The following is a 16,985-nucleotide window of genomic DNA, read 5'->3' on the forward strand; positions in this document are numbered from 1 at the left end:
AATTCTGAGTTTTCTGTTTCATCATACGAATAAAAACGGAATTGCTGTATCCTCTGAAAGACAGACACCAATTGCTCCAAATCGAAGCTATTTTTTTTGTCATGGTTTCTGTCATTTTACTAGAAAAGAATAGCACAGAATGCGGTGCTATTTTTTCCAGCATTTCTTGTTGAATCTGCGATGAACGCCCCTAATGTAACGTCCGGAGCACATGTGAACACAGCCTAATACGGCACCGCGCAGTTTTCTAGTGCATTTTATAAAAATGTATTCCATAAAATCTCAATCACCACAGCGCAACATCTGGACGCTGCACAGCAAAATCTGTGTGTGTGTGAATACAGTCGATGTTTATAAAAAGAAGACATAATGGGGGGGGGGGGGGGATTCAGCGACAAAATCCCAAACGGCACATATGTCGAAATTTGCAGAGAATATTTCCCTCTCTCACGCCACTTTCCCAACACAGTGGGCGGAGCTTTGCAGAAGGCGCGGGATCACCGTGGCCCGACACGTTTACTATCATTTACACCAGAAGCGCGCGCCTCTTAATAAATGAACCACATTTTATTCCAACCGTCTTCGTATTATGGAACGTCAGTCCTAATAAATTTCACCCATTCTCTATGTAAAATATTAGAAATCAGATTTTATGTATTTGAGAACAAGAGACCCTAGAAAGCCAAGAACTATGTACTACAGAGTGGGTTCCCAAAGGTGGTACAGGCCATGTCTATGGGGTGCACATGCAATGTCCGAATACTGTGCCTTCAATATGCAGCAGAGTCGGATTATAGTATTGGGGTTACTTTAATCATTTGTAATTTATTTGTGTTAGAGAAGACTTGGCTTAGAAACACTGAACTGTAATTTTATCATTTCCAAAGAAACATAAGCGTACAACGTTTGCTCTACAGGGATCAGCATTTGATGCGAGTATAATAATAGATAAACACAATTTTACCAAACTGGTAGAGTAAATATGATTTTCATACAATACAAATAGACACTTTTATGTCAGGCTATCGATAATACACCAGAAGACGCAGGTTTCAGCGCAGCGTTGATTTCCTTGTTTAGAAGCCCCCAAATAAAAGGGTCTGTCTGATCTATATGCCCTTTAAAATCGCCAGTTTTTTTGGAAAGGACAAAAAGAAAATTCATCTTTCCTGGAAAGTTCTTATAATGGAATTACTTACTAGATTTTCTTTTTCAGGCTTCATGGATTTTTCACAAATCTCTCCAGGATAAAATGCTTCACATTTATCTTTAATACAAGATATTTTCTTAACTGGCTGAAATTTAGCCTTTAAAAACAAAGAGCAAAAAAAAAAAAAAACACAAATTAATTTTACTACATAAAAAAGCACATCCAATAATCCTTCCACTAACAAATGTAAATGCATATATGAATAGAGGAGGTGTTCAAGCCTTAGTCAAACGTCTGCACAACTCAAGTTTATAGCTTAGCACTGGCTCTGAAAAAATACATGCACATAATGTGAAAAAACAATCTTACTTTCCCCAAAAACAGGACTACAAAACAGCTGAAATGAAGTGTTAACAACTGGACAGACGAGAACAACTCACGGACTCGGACTGCGGTGTCCGATTTTAGGGGAACCTGCTCTTTAGCCCATTAGATAAAAAATACCCATCAAACAATGTATTGTAAACACTGTATAACCAGTAATAAAAAAAAGGATCAACTCGTAATATATTGCCATGATCCTTGAATTATGGACACCAGAACACATTGGGGAAGTTATTACTACTTCTGCGCCAGTTTTCTGGGGGGGGGGGGGAGCTGGAGATATGCTGGCTACGGTAGCAAAGGCTCAGCAGCGGGATATCCCACATAGGGGCACTAAAAGCAACCCAGGGTATTTTGGTGACTAAGACCTCAGATATTTTAGGGGTTTTGGAGCGGTTCTACACTGGTCTTTATGCTTCCAATGTGCATCCCACTGAAAATGACATTTGTGCGTTCCTGACTGGAACATAGAATAGAGGAAATTAGATTTTTTTAGATGCCCCACTTACACTGGGGGAGTTAGAAGTGGCTGTTAAGCAAATGGCTAATAAGGCACCTGAGGTAGATGGTTTGCCTGCAGAAATTTACAAAAATGATCACAAAAAAGAGTTGTTACCTAAACTATTGGAAGTTTTCCAATATTCCCTGACACATGGTTCCTTACCACCTTCTATGCAAGAAGCCATCATAGTGGTTCTTCCGAAACCAGGGAAAACCCCACAGTTAGCGGAATCTTACCGCCCTATCTCACTGCTTATGGCAGGTGTTAAGTCCTGGCTTTACGCTTAAATAAAGTTATATCTACTTTTATACACCCTGGCCAGATGGGCTTTATACCGACAAAATCCACTGCTATCAATCTGAGACGTCTGTTTCTAAATCTTGTGTTGAAGACGGATAATATAGGGGAAAGAGCCATCTGGTCTCTAGATGACGGCAAGGCATTAGATCTCGTGGAATGGCAGTATTTGTGGTGCACCTTGGAAGCTATGGGATTTGGCTCTTTTATACTGTGGATTAATGTACCCTATTCCAGTCCCAAGGCTCATATTAGGGCGAATGGGGGACTATCAGGCCAGTTTATCATTGAACAAGGATCTCGGCAAGGGTGCCCATTATCACCCTTGTTGTTCGCCATTGCAGTTGAGCCGCTGGCGGCGAATATACGTGCTTTTAGGGTTGTCACGATACCAGAATTTGGACTTCGATACTGATACTTTGTGTAGTATTGCGATACTCGATACCTTTGTCAACAATAATAAAAATAAAAAGTTCTTCCATTTTCTGATGAGGCACGTGGTATTATAAAGTTTGAATCTCCAAGTGCCTCACATTTATAGTAATTAACCCCATGATGTTGCTAATGGACAACATTGGGTTAATGTGTGAGGTACATGACAGGGTTAATTACTATTAATGTGAGGAACATGGAGGTTCAAAATTCATAATATCTCGTGCCTCAAATTAAGAAGTGAAAGAAAGCAGTTTTTATTTTATAACAGCGTAAACATCATAAATGATGCTGTAAATTTATTACGGTCGCAACGATACCGTATATCTGTATATCTTAGGGATTGAGACTTATTTTAATGTTTCATTTTTCATTTAACAATGAACTGGCATATATCTATATGCCAGTACATTAGCCTGTGTACTGATGGGGGAATACTTAGGTATGTTCTAACAACAGGAAATATGGTCAGACAGCACTGGGGTCCTTCAATGAACCCTGGGCTGTCTCTCGATCGCATTACAGGAATTCCCTGTGATGCGATTCAAAGGGCATCCCCCCTTCTCATTTACCCCTTGAATGCTGCGGTCAGCTTTGATCGCAGCATTCAGGGGGAAGAGCGACGGAGATGAGAGATTTCTCTGATCTCCGCCGTGGGGCTGCAGCTGTGTAATACAGCCATTGCCCCGCTCCTGACAATAAGTGTGCGTGCAGTAAGCATAAGGTGATGCGGCCGGCCGGTGCCGGCACTGAAGACAGAACATGGGGGTGTTTTGCCGTTTGGCCGCCATGTTCTGTCTTCAGTGCCGGCAATCATTAGTGCAGCACTGGTCGCATCACACCATGCTGACAGCGCGCGCACTGGTCAGGACTCAGGAGTGGGGCAATGGCTGTATCACACACCCGCAGCCCCGCTCTCATACATTCATGTGTTACAATGCTAAGCTGTGCGGTCGCACAGCTTAGTATAGAAATTAGGGATGTCACGATACCAGAATTTGGACTTAGATACCGATACTTCATTTAGTATTGCGATTTCTATACCAATTCGATACGTTGCCAACAGTAATAAAAAAAAAAAAAAAAGTTCTTCCATTTTCTGATGTGAGGCGCGTGGTGTGATGATGAATTGAACCTCCACGTGCCTCACATTAATAGTAATTAACCCCATCATGTTTCTCAGTCATAATGGGTTAATGTGTAAGGTACATTATGGGGTTAATTACTATTAATGTGAGGCACAAGGAGGTTAAATTCATCACACCTCGTGCCCCACAATATGTGAAAGAAAGCAGTTATTTTTTTTTTTTTACAGCGTACAAATCATAAATGATGCAAAAAAATTGTTGTGCAGGTGATTACGGCCGCGCCAATGCCGAATATGTGTATATTTTATGTATTGAGACTTATTTTAATGTTTATTGTAAAAAAGGTGTGTGTGTATATTTTTTTTAAATTTAACATTACTTTATGTTTTTACTATATTTTTAAACTGTAATGTCCTGGCATATATCTATATGCCAGTACATTAGCCGGTGTACTAATAGTACACAGGCAGTTGTTAGTTAGGACATACCTAAGTATGCCCTAACAGGAAATATGGTAAGACAGCCATGGGGTCCTTCAATGGACCCTGGGCTGTCTGCCCATATATGGTATGTTCCTCAATTGCAGGGATTCCTGTGACGCGATCCAAGGGGCATCCCCCCTTCTCATTTTCCCCTGAATGCTGCAGTCAGCTGTGATCACAGCATTCAGGGGAATAGCGGCGGAGATAAGAGGTTTCTCTGATCTCCACCGTTCTAGAGCAGGGCTGCGGTTGTCTAATACAGCCATTGCCCCGCTCCTGACAGGAAGTGCGCGCGCGGTCAGCATGAGGAGATGCAGCCGGCACTACACTAATGAGCGGCGGTTCAGGCACTGAGGACAGAACACGGGGGTGTTTTGCAGTGCGCCCGTCATGTTTTGTCTTCAGTGCCGACGCTCATTAGTGCAGCGCTGGCCACATCACATCATCCTAACCCGGCGCACTTGTTATCAGAATTCCGGAGCGGGGCAATGGCTGTATTACACAGCCGCAGCCCTGCTCTCATACATTCATGTGTTACTATACTTAGCTGTGCGGCCGCAAAGCTAAGTATCGAAATACATGAAATAACGGTATCTAACCGTTTGGGGATGCAGAGTATCGAAACTTCGATGCATCGTGAATCCCTAATAGAAATACATGAAATAATGGTATCGAACCGTTTGAGGGTGCACGGCATCAAAACAGTATCCAAGTTTCGATATATCGTACAACCCTACATGCTTCTAGCGATATTAAAGGGTTCGTTTATGGATCTCTACAGGAAAAAGTAGTACTATATGCGGATGACATGCTTCTATTTTTAGGGGATGTCAGTGATTCGTTGACAGCAGTAATGACCCCTATAGAGCATTTCGGTACACTAGCAGGGTTTAATATCAATTGGGACGAATCCAGCTTGCTCCTTGTTGATCCACTGCATGATATTCCTATGATGCGGGGGGAATCCATACTATGCAGAAATGTAAGTATTTGGGGATAGAGGTTTCGGCTTCTCCATCAGAATATATAATTTTGAACTTACAACCCCTTTTGGTTAAATTCAAGATGAAAATAACTGCGTGGTGAAAACTATATCTATCGGTGGTAGGTAGAGCCAACCTCATCAAAATGATGATATTTTGCCGCAGTTACTGTACATTCTGCATAATGCTCCTGTGTGGATTCCCCTGAATAATTTCTATCACATTAACACACTATTCTGGGATTTACTTTGGCGAAGGGGCCACCCTAGACTTAAATTGGACCAAAGCATGGAGGAGGGCTGGCTATACCTAAGCCCTGGCTATATTTTGCTGCATCTCAGTGTCAACATTTCAAGGGTTGGGGGGAGAATATACCACTGAATTCCACTGGTTCCGTTTTACAATTGCAATTTGGTTTATATGTCCTGATTTCAGTTTTGAGGCTGGTAGGTCTACTAGATTAGGAATATAAGGATGTGTACAGATTTTACGCCTCTCTGGGGCAATCGGGCACTGCAGGAGTTCCTCTTCCTTGAAGGATTCGAGGGGTGTAGGTCCGTTGGCATTTCTCGATTGTCTCAACTATTACATGATGGTGTGTTTAAAATGGATCAAGATTCAGGATGAATTTGACCTCAATAAATGTTCAATTTTACCAATATTTACAATTACGACATGCATATGAACGAAAACTCATTGATCTGACCTTACAATGGTTTGATATCTATATTACGGACCGGAACAGATACTTCTGGTGTTATATTTTCTCTATACCAGTTATTACTAGGAACAAAATTTGGACAAACATCCACTGCTTAACTCTCTTAGATGGGAACGTGATACGGACCCCATTACGGATGACCAATGGTCTGCTATATTGGGGGCTGTACCACACGACTCTCTTAGTGAGGCCGGGCGCATTCCTCAAATATATATTATTCCTAGAATTTGCAGGACGCCTAAATTTCTCTTCAATATAGGAGTTCGTGGTGACTCTACTTGCCCAAGATGCTCGGAGGAAGGAGCTGAACATTTTCACATGTTGTGGTCCTGCATACGTTTAACATCATATCGGTCTTGTTTGATAAAAGCAATTAACGATACATATATGTTCTCCATTAGAATGAATACTGGGCTGTCTTACTCATGTGCCATTACCGAATATGGTCAAATTGCTACTTTATATAGCAAGAAAATTAATTGTATTACATTGTATACAGGACGCCCCGCCGACTAGGAGAGAGTTTATTATTAAGGTAATCAAAATTATTGTATTGGAGAGGTCTGTGTATGTTAAACGAAATGCTACAAAAATTTGACGCTATATGAGGACCACGGTTGAATGTGCCAGAACGGACACAGATGATGCAAATGTGAGGTTATATTTAACGAGGGAGGTCTTCCTGTTGCGATGTCCCATGTAGGTATGCTTAAACCTGAGGAATATATTGTGCACGGTCTGTGTCAATTTGTCATTTTTTGTATTACATGCTTACCACTGTAATTTACCTTCCTTATGTACGATGAATGAAATATACATATATATCTGTGTAGGGGGGGGGTTCTTTTCTTTATGTTAAGTTGTGTTTTGTATAATTTCTTGGAAACTTAATAAAATATTATTTGATTTAAAAAAAAAAAAAGCCTTTATAGAAGAGGAATGGATAGACCCTGAGAAAAGGTTATCCCTTCCAAGAGATAAGAGACAGGTTCCCTCTGGATGATGAAGACATTAAGGGTTGGTCAGATGTCCCCAAAATAGACATACAGGTCGCTAAAGTGGGTAAAAAAAACAACACTTTACCTTTCTAAGACTCCTCCCAATTCAAACATCCCTTGGATAGGAGGGCTGACAGCTTGTTGAAAAAAAACTGGGAAACCTCAGCAGCTCTTCAACAAATTAACGTCGGTGCCACACGTGTAGCAAGAGTAATGTAGAGGAGGCTTAACCAACTAGAAGACCACTTAAAAGAAGGAACCCCCAGAGAGGATATCGTAGCCTCCTTACCGCTCCTCCAGAAAGCTACTGGATATCTAGCAGATGCCTCAGCAGTATCAGTAAGAGTGGCAGCCAGAACTGGCAATCTATCGAACACCACCAGACACTCTCTGTGGCTTAGGACGTGGACCGGTGATCAACTTTCCAAACAATAATTGTGTGCCTTGCCTTTCCAAGGGGAATATGTCTTTGGTCCTGTCCTGGATACTATATTAGAGAAAGCTGCTGACAAAAAGAAAAAAACACTGTCAGAGCCGAAAATAGCAAAGAAAAAAAAAATAATGCCGTCCCTTTCGTAACTAGTCAAGACTATAGAGGAAAGGGTGAAAACAGGTCGTTGGAGTTATGCAAAGTGGGGTAGAGGAAGAAATGTTTTCTTTAACCAGAATAGACAAGACAGACAATGATGCCAGAAGAGTGGGAGGCAGGTAATCAAAATTCCTTCCCCAGTGGAAACATATCACCAAACACAAATGGATCCTAAAAACCATTGAAGAGGGTTACAAGATCAAGTTCTCTTCTTATCCCCCCCCCCCAAAAAATTTGTGATAATTTCTCTCCCATCCAGCACATTGCAACTATCCCTGATAAAGTGAATCCAAAAATTACAAAAGATGGAAGTAATATCTCCAGTGCCAGTGGAAGAAATAGGGCAAGGCCACCATTCCAGTCTATTTCTTGTGAAAAAAAAACAGTGGCGATTTTGAAAAAATTATAAAACCTAAAACAATTAAATCAGTTTGTAATAGATCATCAGTTCGAAATGGAATCAATCAGATCATCCAATGCACAAATAGGTCTGAACGACTCTATGGCAACCATCAACATACAGGAGGCATACTACCAAAGCCCAGTGCATCCACAATATCGCAAATTCCTCAGATTTGCCATCCTACAAGGTCACAACATACTACACTTTCAGTTGAATGCTCTTCCATTTGAAATATCCTCTGCTCCCTGTATATTCACGAAAATAATGAGACCGTACCTTGTTTACTGAGGAACGCTACTAACAGAATACCTTAGCTACACGACCGGTTAGTACTAACTCAACGTCTCCTCTTTCCATACACCTTTATCAAATTTCTCAGATAGTTCAGGGTTTAGGATGGCTCATAAACCACGAGAAATTCAACCCAACTCCTTCCTCCCAGAAAACCGCTTTGGGAATTATTCTGGACTCACATCAACAGATGTCATTCCTCCCTCCAGAGAAAAAACCTATACTAAATCGCAAAGATATCTGCATTTCAGAAAATGTCCATACTGGGTTCCATGACTTCCTGCATCCAGGCAATTCCATGGGCACAGGCACACTCAAGGACTCTACAGGTATTAGTTCTTTCAAAATGGGACAAATCAAATTATCTTTAGACAAGAAAATAATTTTGTCCAACGAATTGGTGGAGACTCCACAAAACTTTGCATCAGGGAGTAGTTTGGCATCCCTTTCCTGTGACCGCCATCACCACAGATGCCAGCAGGAGAGGCTGGGGAGCAGTTGCCTCCCAATTGTCATTTCAGGGGGGGGGGGGGGGGGGGTTTGGCCTCAACACCTAAAGAATCATTCATCCAACTTCCTGGAACGAAGAGCGGTTCTGGAAGTGTTAAAGAGGTTCTGTCACCACATTATAAGTGGCCTATCTTGTGCATAATGTGATCGGCGCTGTAATGTAGATCACAGCAGTGTTTTTTATTTAGAAAAACGATTTTTCGTTGATTTCGAATGACAATCCCTGCACTCTAGACAGCCATACCTTCGGCGTTCTGGAGGAGTAGCGATGCCATCACATTAAGCCTGCTCTGCCATTGGCTATCCCAAACGTCAGTAACTGTATGTATCCAATCAGAATCGCTGATATGTTCATCACATATCAGCAATTCTAATTGGATAGCATACAGTTACTGACGGCAGAGCAGCAAGTAATAACCGAACAGAAAAAAACTAAATGTGAAGAGGACGTCTGTTATCTGCGCTGATTTTCGGTTTTGATTATTTTTAGATTACTTGCCCAGCCCTAATGTACGTTATGGAAAAAAAAAAATCCTGATGTAAAGTAGTGTTGTCATGATACCAGAATTTGGACTTCGATAAAAACGCTTTGTGTAGTATTGATATTCTATACCAAAACAATACTTTGCAAACAATAATAAAAAAAAAAAGGTAGGACCTTCCGTTTTCTGATGTGAGGCACGTGGTGTGATGAATTTTGAACCTCCGTGTGCCTTACATTAATAGTAATTAACCCCATCATGTTTCTCACAGTCAGTGGAGGTATAAAATTCATAACACCTCGTGCCTCAAATTAACAAGTGAAAGAAAGCAGACAGCGCACACATCATTACTGACTATATATATTTTATCGTGCAGGTTATTACGGTCGCGAATATGTGTATATTTTATGTATTAAGATTTATAATTATTTTAATGTTTATTGTATATGTATTTTTTGGGCATTTTTTTTTTAATTTTATTTCACATTACTTTATTTTTAAACTTGAATGTACTGGCATAGATCTATATGCCAGTACATTAGTCTGTGTACTGATTGTACACAGGCAGTTGTTAGGGGATACCCAAGTATGCCCTACCAGGAAATATGGTCAGACAGTCCTGGGGTCCTTAAATGGACCCTGGGCTGTCTGCCCATATATGGTATGTCCCTAGATCACATCACAGGGGTTCCCTGTGGAGCGATCAGATGGGTATCCCCCCCTTCTAATTTTTCACTTGAATGCTGCGGTCAGCTTTGATCGCGACATTCAAGGCAATAGTGGCGGCAATCAGGTTTCTCTGATCTCCGCCATTAGAGCAGGCTGTGGCTGTGTAATATAGCCATCAAAGCCAGGTCTAGAAAACGGGATAGGTGGATCAAAAGATTTTTGTTCAGGGGCTAATAGGTTATCCCTTAGTAAGCAGGTTTGTCATCCCCGAGACCTAAATATTGTCCTTAAAGGGGTTTTCCAGCCACTAAAAATTGATGGCCTATCCTCGGGATAGGCCATCAATAGCTGATGGGTCGGGGTCCGACTTTCAGAGCCCCCGCCGATCAGCTGTTTTGAAGGAGCTGCTTCCCTTTCATTTCTTCTTGCTCACCACGAGTCGTCGACACGCATTTAGCAGCGATTCACAGGTATTGCAGTCTTTTAACTAGAATGGGAGAAGGGGTGCTGAGGCCCCATCAAAACAGTGATCGGCGGGGGTACCGAAAGCCGGACCCCCGACCCATCAACTATTGATGGCCTATCCTGAGGATAGGCCATCAATTTTTAGTGGCTGGAAAACCCCTTTAAAAAAAAAAAGAAGGTCTAACATCCACTCTTTTTGAACCCATTTAACGAAGTACAGTAAAGAAAAAAATAGTGTAGTACCGTGTTCGCCAGAAACATGCAATGTTAAATACTTGTGTCAGAAAAACACAAAAGCATTATAGGTATGATACCTTTATTGGCTAACCAGAAAAATTATATATGCGGCTTTCAGAGCACAGAGGCCCCTTCTTCAGGCAGTTTACAAATGAATGACTTAGAAAAAAGCACAACATTTAAGATGTTACACAAAGACAATTAGTACATGAGGTGATACATCATTAAGATAAGCCGGGGTAATAAAACGGAGGTTATAGGGGTGAGCGCTTAGGAGATAAGGGATCTGGAGTCAGTCTGATGGGGATGTGACGTGTGTCCATGTAGTGGCTCATAAATCCAGGTGTTAGATTGAGGCCTTGTGTCAATGACTGGAATTTTATCATCAGCTTGAATTCCCAAATTTTTCTCTCTCTGTTGTTTTTAAAATGACCCTTTAGTATTAGGACTTTTAAATCTGCCAAACTGTGATCCGGTCCAGAGAAGTGTTTTCCCACGGGTGTATCCACCTCCTGTTTTATTGTATGTCTGTGAAGATTCATCCTGGTTTGTAGTTTTTGTATGGTTTCACCAATGTAGATTCCTTTATCTATGCACCTTGTACACAGGATCATGTACACTACATTGGAGGATGTACAGGAGAACGTGCCAGTGATTTTATAGTCCTGCTGCGTGTTTGGTATCTGGATGGTGTTTGATGATAAGATGTTGGTACAGGTCTTGCATTTTCTACTGTTGCAAGGGAAAGTGCCAGTCTCTGATGGTGGTGAGAGGGCACTTCTGACCAGGAGATTCCTTAGGCTGGGTTCACACGACCTATTTTCAGGCGTAAACGAGGCGTATTATGCCTCGATTTACGCTTGAAAATACGGCTCCATACTTCGGCAAACATCTGCCCATTAATTTTAATGGGTTTGCCGACGTACTGTGCAGACGACCTGTCATTTTACGCATCGCTATCAAAAGACGACGCGTAAAATGACTGCCTCTTCAAAGAAGTGCAGGACGTAATTTGAGCCGTTTTTCATTGAATCCAACGAAGAACAGCTCCAAATTACGGCCGTCAAAGACGTCTCGCAAAATGCGAGTACGAGCAATTACGTCTGAAATGACGGAGCTGTTTTCTCCTGAAAACAGCTCTGTAATTTCAGCCGTAATGGTCATTATCGTGTGCACATACCCTTAGGTTTGGTGGCTGTTTGTATGAGAGTTGGTAAATCCGGGAATATTTCCTTCAGTTTATGGTCTTTGTTAAATACAGGTTGGAGATCAGCAGCAATTTTTCTCAAGATGTTCATTTGTGGGTTGTATATGACCACTAGGGGCACCCTGCTGTTGTCTTCATTCTTTTTGTACTCCAGAAGATTGCTCCTTGAAGTTCTTGTTGCTCTGTAGATCTGATCATCTATAATACTTGGATGGTATCCCTGTTGTAAGAATGTATTCCTCAGTGATAGCAGGTGTTGTTTTCTGTCTTCACTGTCTGAACAGATCCGTATGTAGCGCAGAGCCCGGCTGTAGATGATGGATTTCTTTGTGTGTCTCGGATGGAAGCTGTTCCATCTCAGATATGCTGGACGGCCTGTAGGTTTATGGTAGATTGTGATTTGTAGGTTATGGTTTCTCATGTATATGGTCATGTCCGGGAAATGTATTTGAGATGTTAAGTAGGTGAGAGAGAGTTTAATAGTAGGATGGAACTTGTTAAAGTTTTTATGGAAAGAAAGCAGTTCATCCTACTTTTTTTTACCTAAGGAGATTTCACATTTTCATGTCACAGGAGACCATACTTCCATCCTTTTTCCAAGACCAGAGAGGAAGAGACTTTCCATATATTAGACATATGTTAGGACAACCATACTTGCCTACTTGGCAGCTACAAAAGACTGGAGGATAGATCACAAAGCTTATTTATCCAGCTTTTTGGAGCATATAAAAGGGAAAAGGCCTCCAAAAGAACTCTTTCCAACTGGATAAAGAAAGCCACCTGTGAAGCTTACCTACATCAGCCTAGATTCCTTCCAGATAAATGAAACGCTCATTCTACTAGAGCCATATCAACATCTTGGGCTGAAAAATCCAACGCCTCAATAGAACAGATTTTAAAGCGGCCACGTGGTCCTCTACCTATACCTTCGTGAGACATTATTAGACTAGATCTTTCCTTTGGTCGGAAAGTCCTGCAAACGGTTATCTCTTCCTAGTAATATTTATATGGTACTCTCCTGTGTGCGGTTATTGAGGGCGTCATTGAGAAAATTGAATTTGTACTTACCGGTAATTGGATTTCCAGTAAACCCTCCATAACAGCAGCGTTATTACCCTCCCAATGTGTAGATTTACCTTACCAATAGGTTTATAAAGTAATCGATATGTTGGATACTATGCCATTCGGTTATTTGAAAAACTGTGGTGGGGAGGGGCTATTTAACGCTGGTGTGTTCCTGTCCCTGTTAGGGGTGGAGGTACAACCTCCTTTGTGCGGGCATGGAGGGTTTACTAGAAAACAAATTACCGGTAAGTACTAATTCTATTTTTGTGCCGTGCGCAACACTTTTGCAGAAAGTGGGAGGGGCTTAGTAGGAGGGAGGGAAAAGATACAACTGCTCGTGGCTGGGGTCGATTTTCCTTTCAGGCGCACAGATGGCAAGAGATGTGCGTTATTTAATAAAAGGCATGCGCTTCTTCATAAATTAGGCGCATCTTACTCTAGCGATCTTTATTTTAAAACTGGCGTATGAAATGCTAGTCTTGATTATTCGCACCCAAAGTACAAACACCAACATGTGAAGCTCTGAGTAATCTGGTTTCTTCATACAGTAAAAACAGAAGACTTGGACTTTTCCCACACAGTCAATTTTAACCTGATGCAATTAAATTAGATTTCTACAGGATTATTCAGGGGCTTAGAGACGTTATTACTGTATATCAGAAGGTAGAAAAGCTGGCCATACACATAAAAAAAGCCGTCAGCCAAACGACCAATTCATTTTTTCTTCCGACTCTACTATAAACATGCACACTGGGTTTGACTATTTATTACAATGGGGAGAGGGGAATAAGCCATTGTCGGACCCCTCTGGCAGTGGCTTATCTCCCGCAGGAACAAAGGCTCGGGCATGCTGAAATCCAACATGCCCAATCCTACGTAACCCCAACATCTGCCGTCGGTGGAGGGTACGGGAGGCCACCTTACACACTAGATTGTTGGCCAATCCTGACGAAATTTTCAGGAGAGACTATATTTATCTAACGTGTATGGCCAATTATAGATGTGGCCCCTAGTGCAACATTAATCTAGACCATAAGTGGCCAAAGTTCTTACATATAGGAAATCATTTTTGCGGCGCCTGAGTTAAGTCATCTATCCGTAGACAAAGTCGCACATGTGGCGCGCACACAGAATGCTGCAGACATTTTTTTTGCATGCCCATTTTTAGGTGCCTCTTTATAGGGGACATACTAGGGATAGCAGCCACAGTTAGTGGCTTAATGCACTTGCTCGACAGTTATGCCTTCTGCCCTCTGTACTAGTGTATATTAGCAGTCAGGGAGTGTGAGGCGATGACACCAGATAATAGCTCTGGACAAGACTCACAAGTCAGAGCCTTTCACTAGAAAAGTACGTAGAGAGGGACATGAACCTACGCGGAAGCACTTTTCTCAATCCGGTGTCGAAGCCAGCAAGAGAACGGCTTGGTGGCCTAACAAAGGATTGCTGCAGCTATGAGATCAATCGGTAGGTCACAATGTACTATTTGGCCACCACTGATGTAGAATCACGTATACCAATGTATACTGCCCAAACATGGTTTTTTATATTTTTTCTCTTCATTATTTTGGGTTGACATTTCGGGAGCTTCTGAACAAATGACAAGTATTCTCTTGTGTTCAAGAGAAGACACAAAGATTTTATATTAGTTTGTGTATCTTTAAACAAGAGCTACAATTTAAGCTTTGCTTGTTTTCTTTGGCTAGACACTCTACATGTTCTCTCTTATATGACATCACTTATTATATCGACGTTGTAGAATTAGCCACGGTGGAAATGAATAAATAATTTGAGGATTTTAAATAAACAGTAGACTAATAGTGTTACAAAAGGAAATATTTGAAATCAAAAGTATCGAAGCCAAGAAAAAAACACTGGAGAAATAATCTCCTGCCCTGTAGATGTAATTACCAGGCCAGAACATGACAGAATAGATTAGGTAAAGAACTTCTAGTAAAACGAAAAAAAGCGCCGTTTACTATGGAAATTATATCAAAAGGAAAACAAATAAACACAAATACTTGTGCCATTGCCATTATTTCACTATGGAAGTCCTGCTCTGTACAATACATTCCCCATAATAAGGCAAGGTTAATGGGGAAATTGTTAACACATTTCCTAGGCCACAAACAATATCATCAGCACTTAATAGTCTCCAGAGCAAATGGACAATGAAACACAAATCCACCATAGAGGATTTGTATAAAGCGGTCAGTATTTTTATAAATAAAATCCCCAAATACTGCAGGTATTTTAAACCTTAATAACAGAGAATTTTTTTACAGACAAGTTGTATTTTATTGTTTTTTTTAATAGCACCATTTTGGGGTACATATAATTTATTTATTAACTTATTAACTTTTTTAGTGGGGTACTAGAACAAATAATATCTTAATTTTACGCCGTTTGTCGTGTGGTATAAATAACAACTATTCAGCGGATCGTTACGATTGCAGCGATACCAAATTTATATAGGTTTTTTATGTTTTCCTACTTTTACACAATAAAAAAAACGTTTTTTTTCAAAATTATTTGGTTTTGTGTCTCCATATTTTAAGAGCCAGAACTTTTTTTTTTTTTGGCCGATGCAGCTGTAGGAGGGCTTTTTTTCTGCGGAACGACTTGTAGTTGTTATTGGTACCATTTTGGAGTTCATGCGACGATTTGATCACTTTTTATCAAATTTTTTTGAAGGTAGGATGAACAGAAAACAGCAATTCTGGTATTGTTTTTCATGGCGTTCACCGTGCAGGTTAAATAATGTAATCGTTTTATAGTGGAGTTCGTTACAGACCCGGCGATAGCAAATATAAGTAACTTTTTTTCATAATGGGAAAATATTGTTTTTACATTTTTTTTTTACTTGGGACTTTTATTTATTTCAAACTTTATTTAACTTTTTTTTAGTCCCACTAGGGGACTTTATGGTGAGATCTTTTGATCGCTATTATAATACACTGCAATACTTCTGTATTGTAGTGTATTATTGCCTGGCAGTGTAAAACTGACAGGCGTCTGGCATGGCATAACAGGCAATCACTAAAGGCAGACCTGGGGGCCTTTGTTAGCCCCCAGGCTGCAATAGAAACCATCGGCTGCACGCGGGGTGCCAGTGGAGTGAGAGCTTAAATATTTTTTAAAGCGAGGGGTTTCAATTCGGTCTCCGATGGTTGCCCTGAAGCCAGAGGCTGATAGCAACAGCCCAGGCTACGGGAGCACCCCGCACGAAGCAGGAAAAGTCCTTTTAAAGTACCAATGTGAAAAGGCAGCGCTTCAGAATAACTACCCCAAACGTCCAACGTAAAAAGTCTACACGCCGGTCCTTAAGTGGTTAAAGGCGATGTACACCTTTGTAATAGTTGTTTTTTTTTTAAATAAAAATGTCTATCCGTGTGATTGGTGCAACTTTCTAAACACCGTATTTTTACGGAATATAGGATACACTGGACCATAAAAGCACCCATAAATTGTAGCATAAAATAGGAGAAAAAAAAAAAAAGGATTTGCCTTTAACTGTACATTTCCTGGGTAATATTGAGGCAATAGGGTACCACAGTGCCCCATAACCAGGTCAGACACAGAAATACAAGATATTGGCAGTTATAGTACTCTCACCCTCCCCTCAACTCACCAGACATCAGAGGTGTGGAGTGGCAGGGGTGAACGATCCGCTCTTTTTGCTGCTCTGTGCATAGATGGGGGCGTGGCTAGAAGGTCCTTGCGGATCAGATTTACTGTGCTGTGTGTACAAAGGTCTGTGTTATTTGCTCACTGAACAGTCAGATTTGATAGAACTCGGTGTATAAAATGGGATTGTTCAGTGAGCAAACAACACAGATCTATTACACACAGCACAGGACATGCTCCCATTACACCGCACTGCAAGGACCTTTGAAGCTCTGAGCTCAGTCTCCTGGCAACTGTTTGCCTTCAGGAGAAGACGCAGCAGGAGATTGCAGCTCAGATTCTAAGACATAAACTGCGTCTTATAGTCCAAAAAATACGATACTTTTTAATTTAAAATTTTTTT

General features: G+C 41.0%; 1 protein-coding gene across 6 annotated transcripts in view; it reads right to left on the minus strand.

Annotated features, from left to right (window-relative positions):
- Positions 1 to 16,985, minus strand: part of CEP44 (centrosomal protein 44) — a 43,731-nt gene that overhangs the window by 17,282 nt on the left and 9,464 nt on the right. For 5 of the 6 annotated variants that reach the window (XM_075860245.1, XM_075860241.1, XM_075860242.1 and 2 more), the window contains exon 5: positions 1,200 to 1,307. The exons of the other annotated variant lie outside the window; for it this stretch is intronic. In XM_075860245.1, coding sequence (XP_075716360.1) covers positions 1,200 to 1,307 — 108 coding nt within the window. The remainder of the gene's footprint in view (positions 1 to 1,199; positions 1,308 to 16,985) is intronic. 6 annotated transcript variants of the gene reach the window in all.

The sequence above is a fragment of the Rhinoderma darwinii genome, chromosome 1 (assembly GCF_050947455.1).
Source record: "Rhinoderma darwinii isolate aRhiDar2 chromosome 1, aRhiDar2.hap1, whole genome shotgun sequence".
Lineage (NCBI taxonomy): Eukaryota > Metazoa > Chordata > Amphibia > Anura > Rhinodermatidae > Rhinoderma > Rhinoderma darwinii.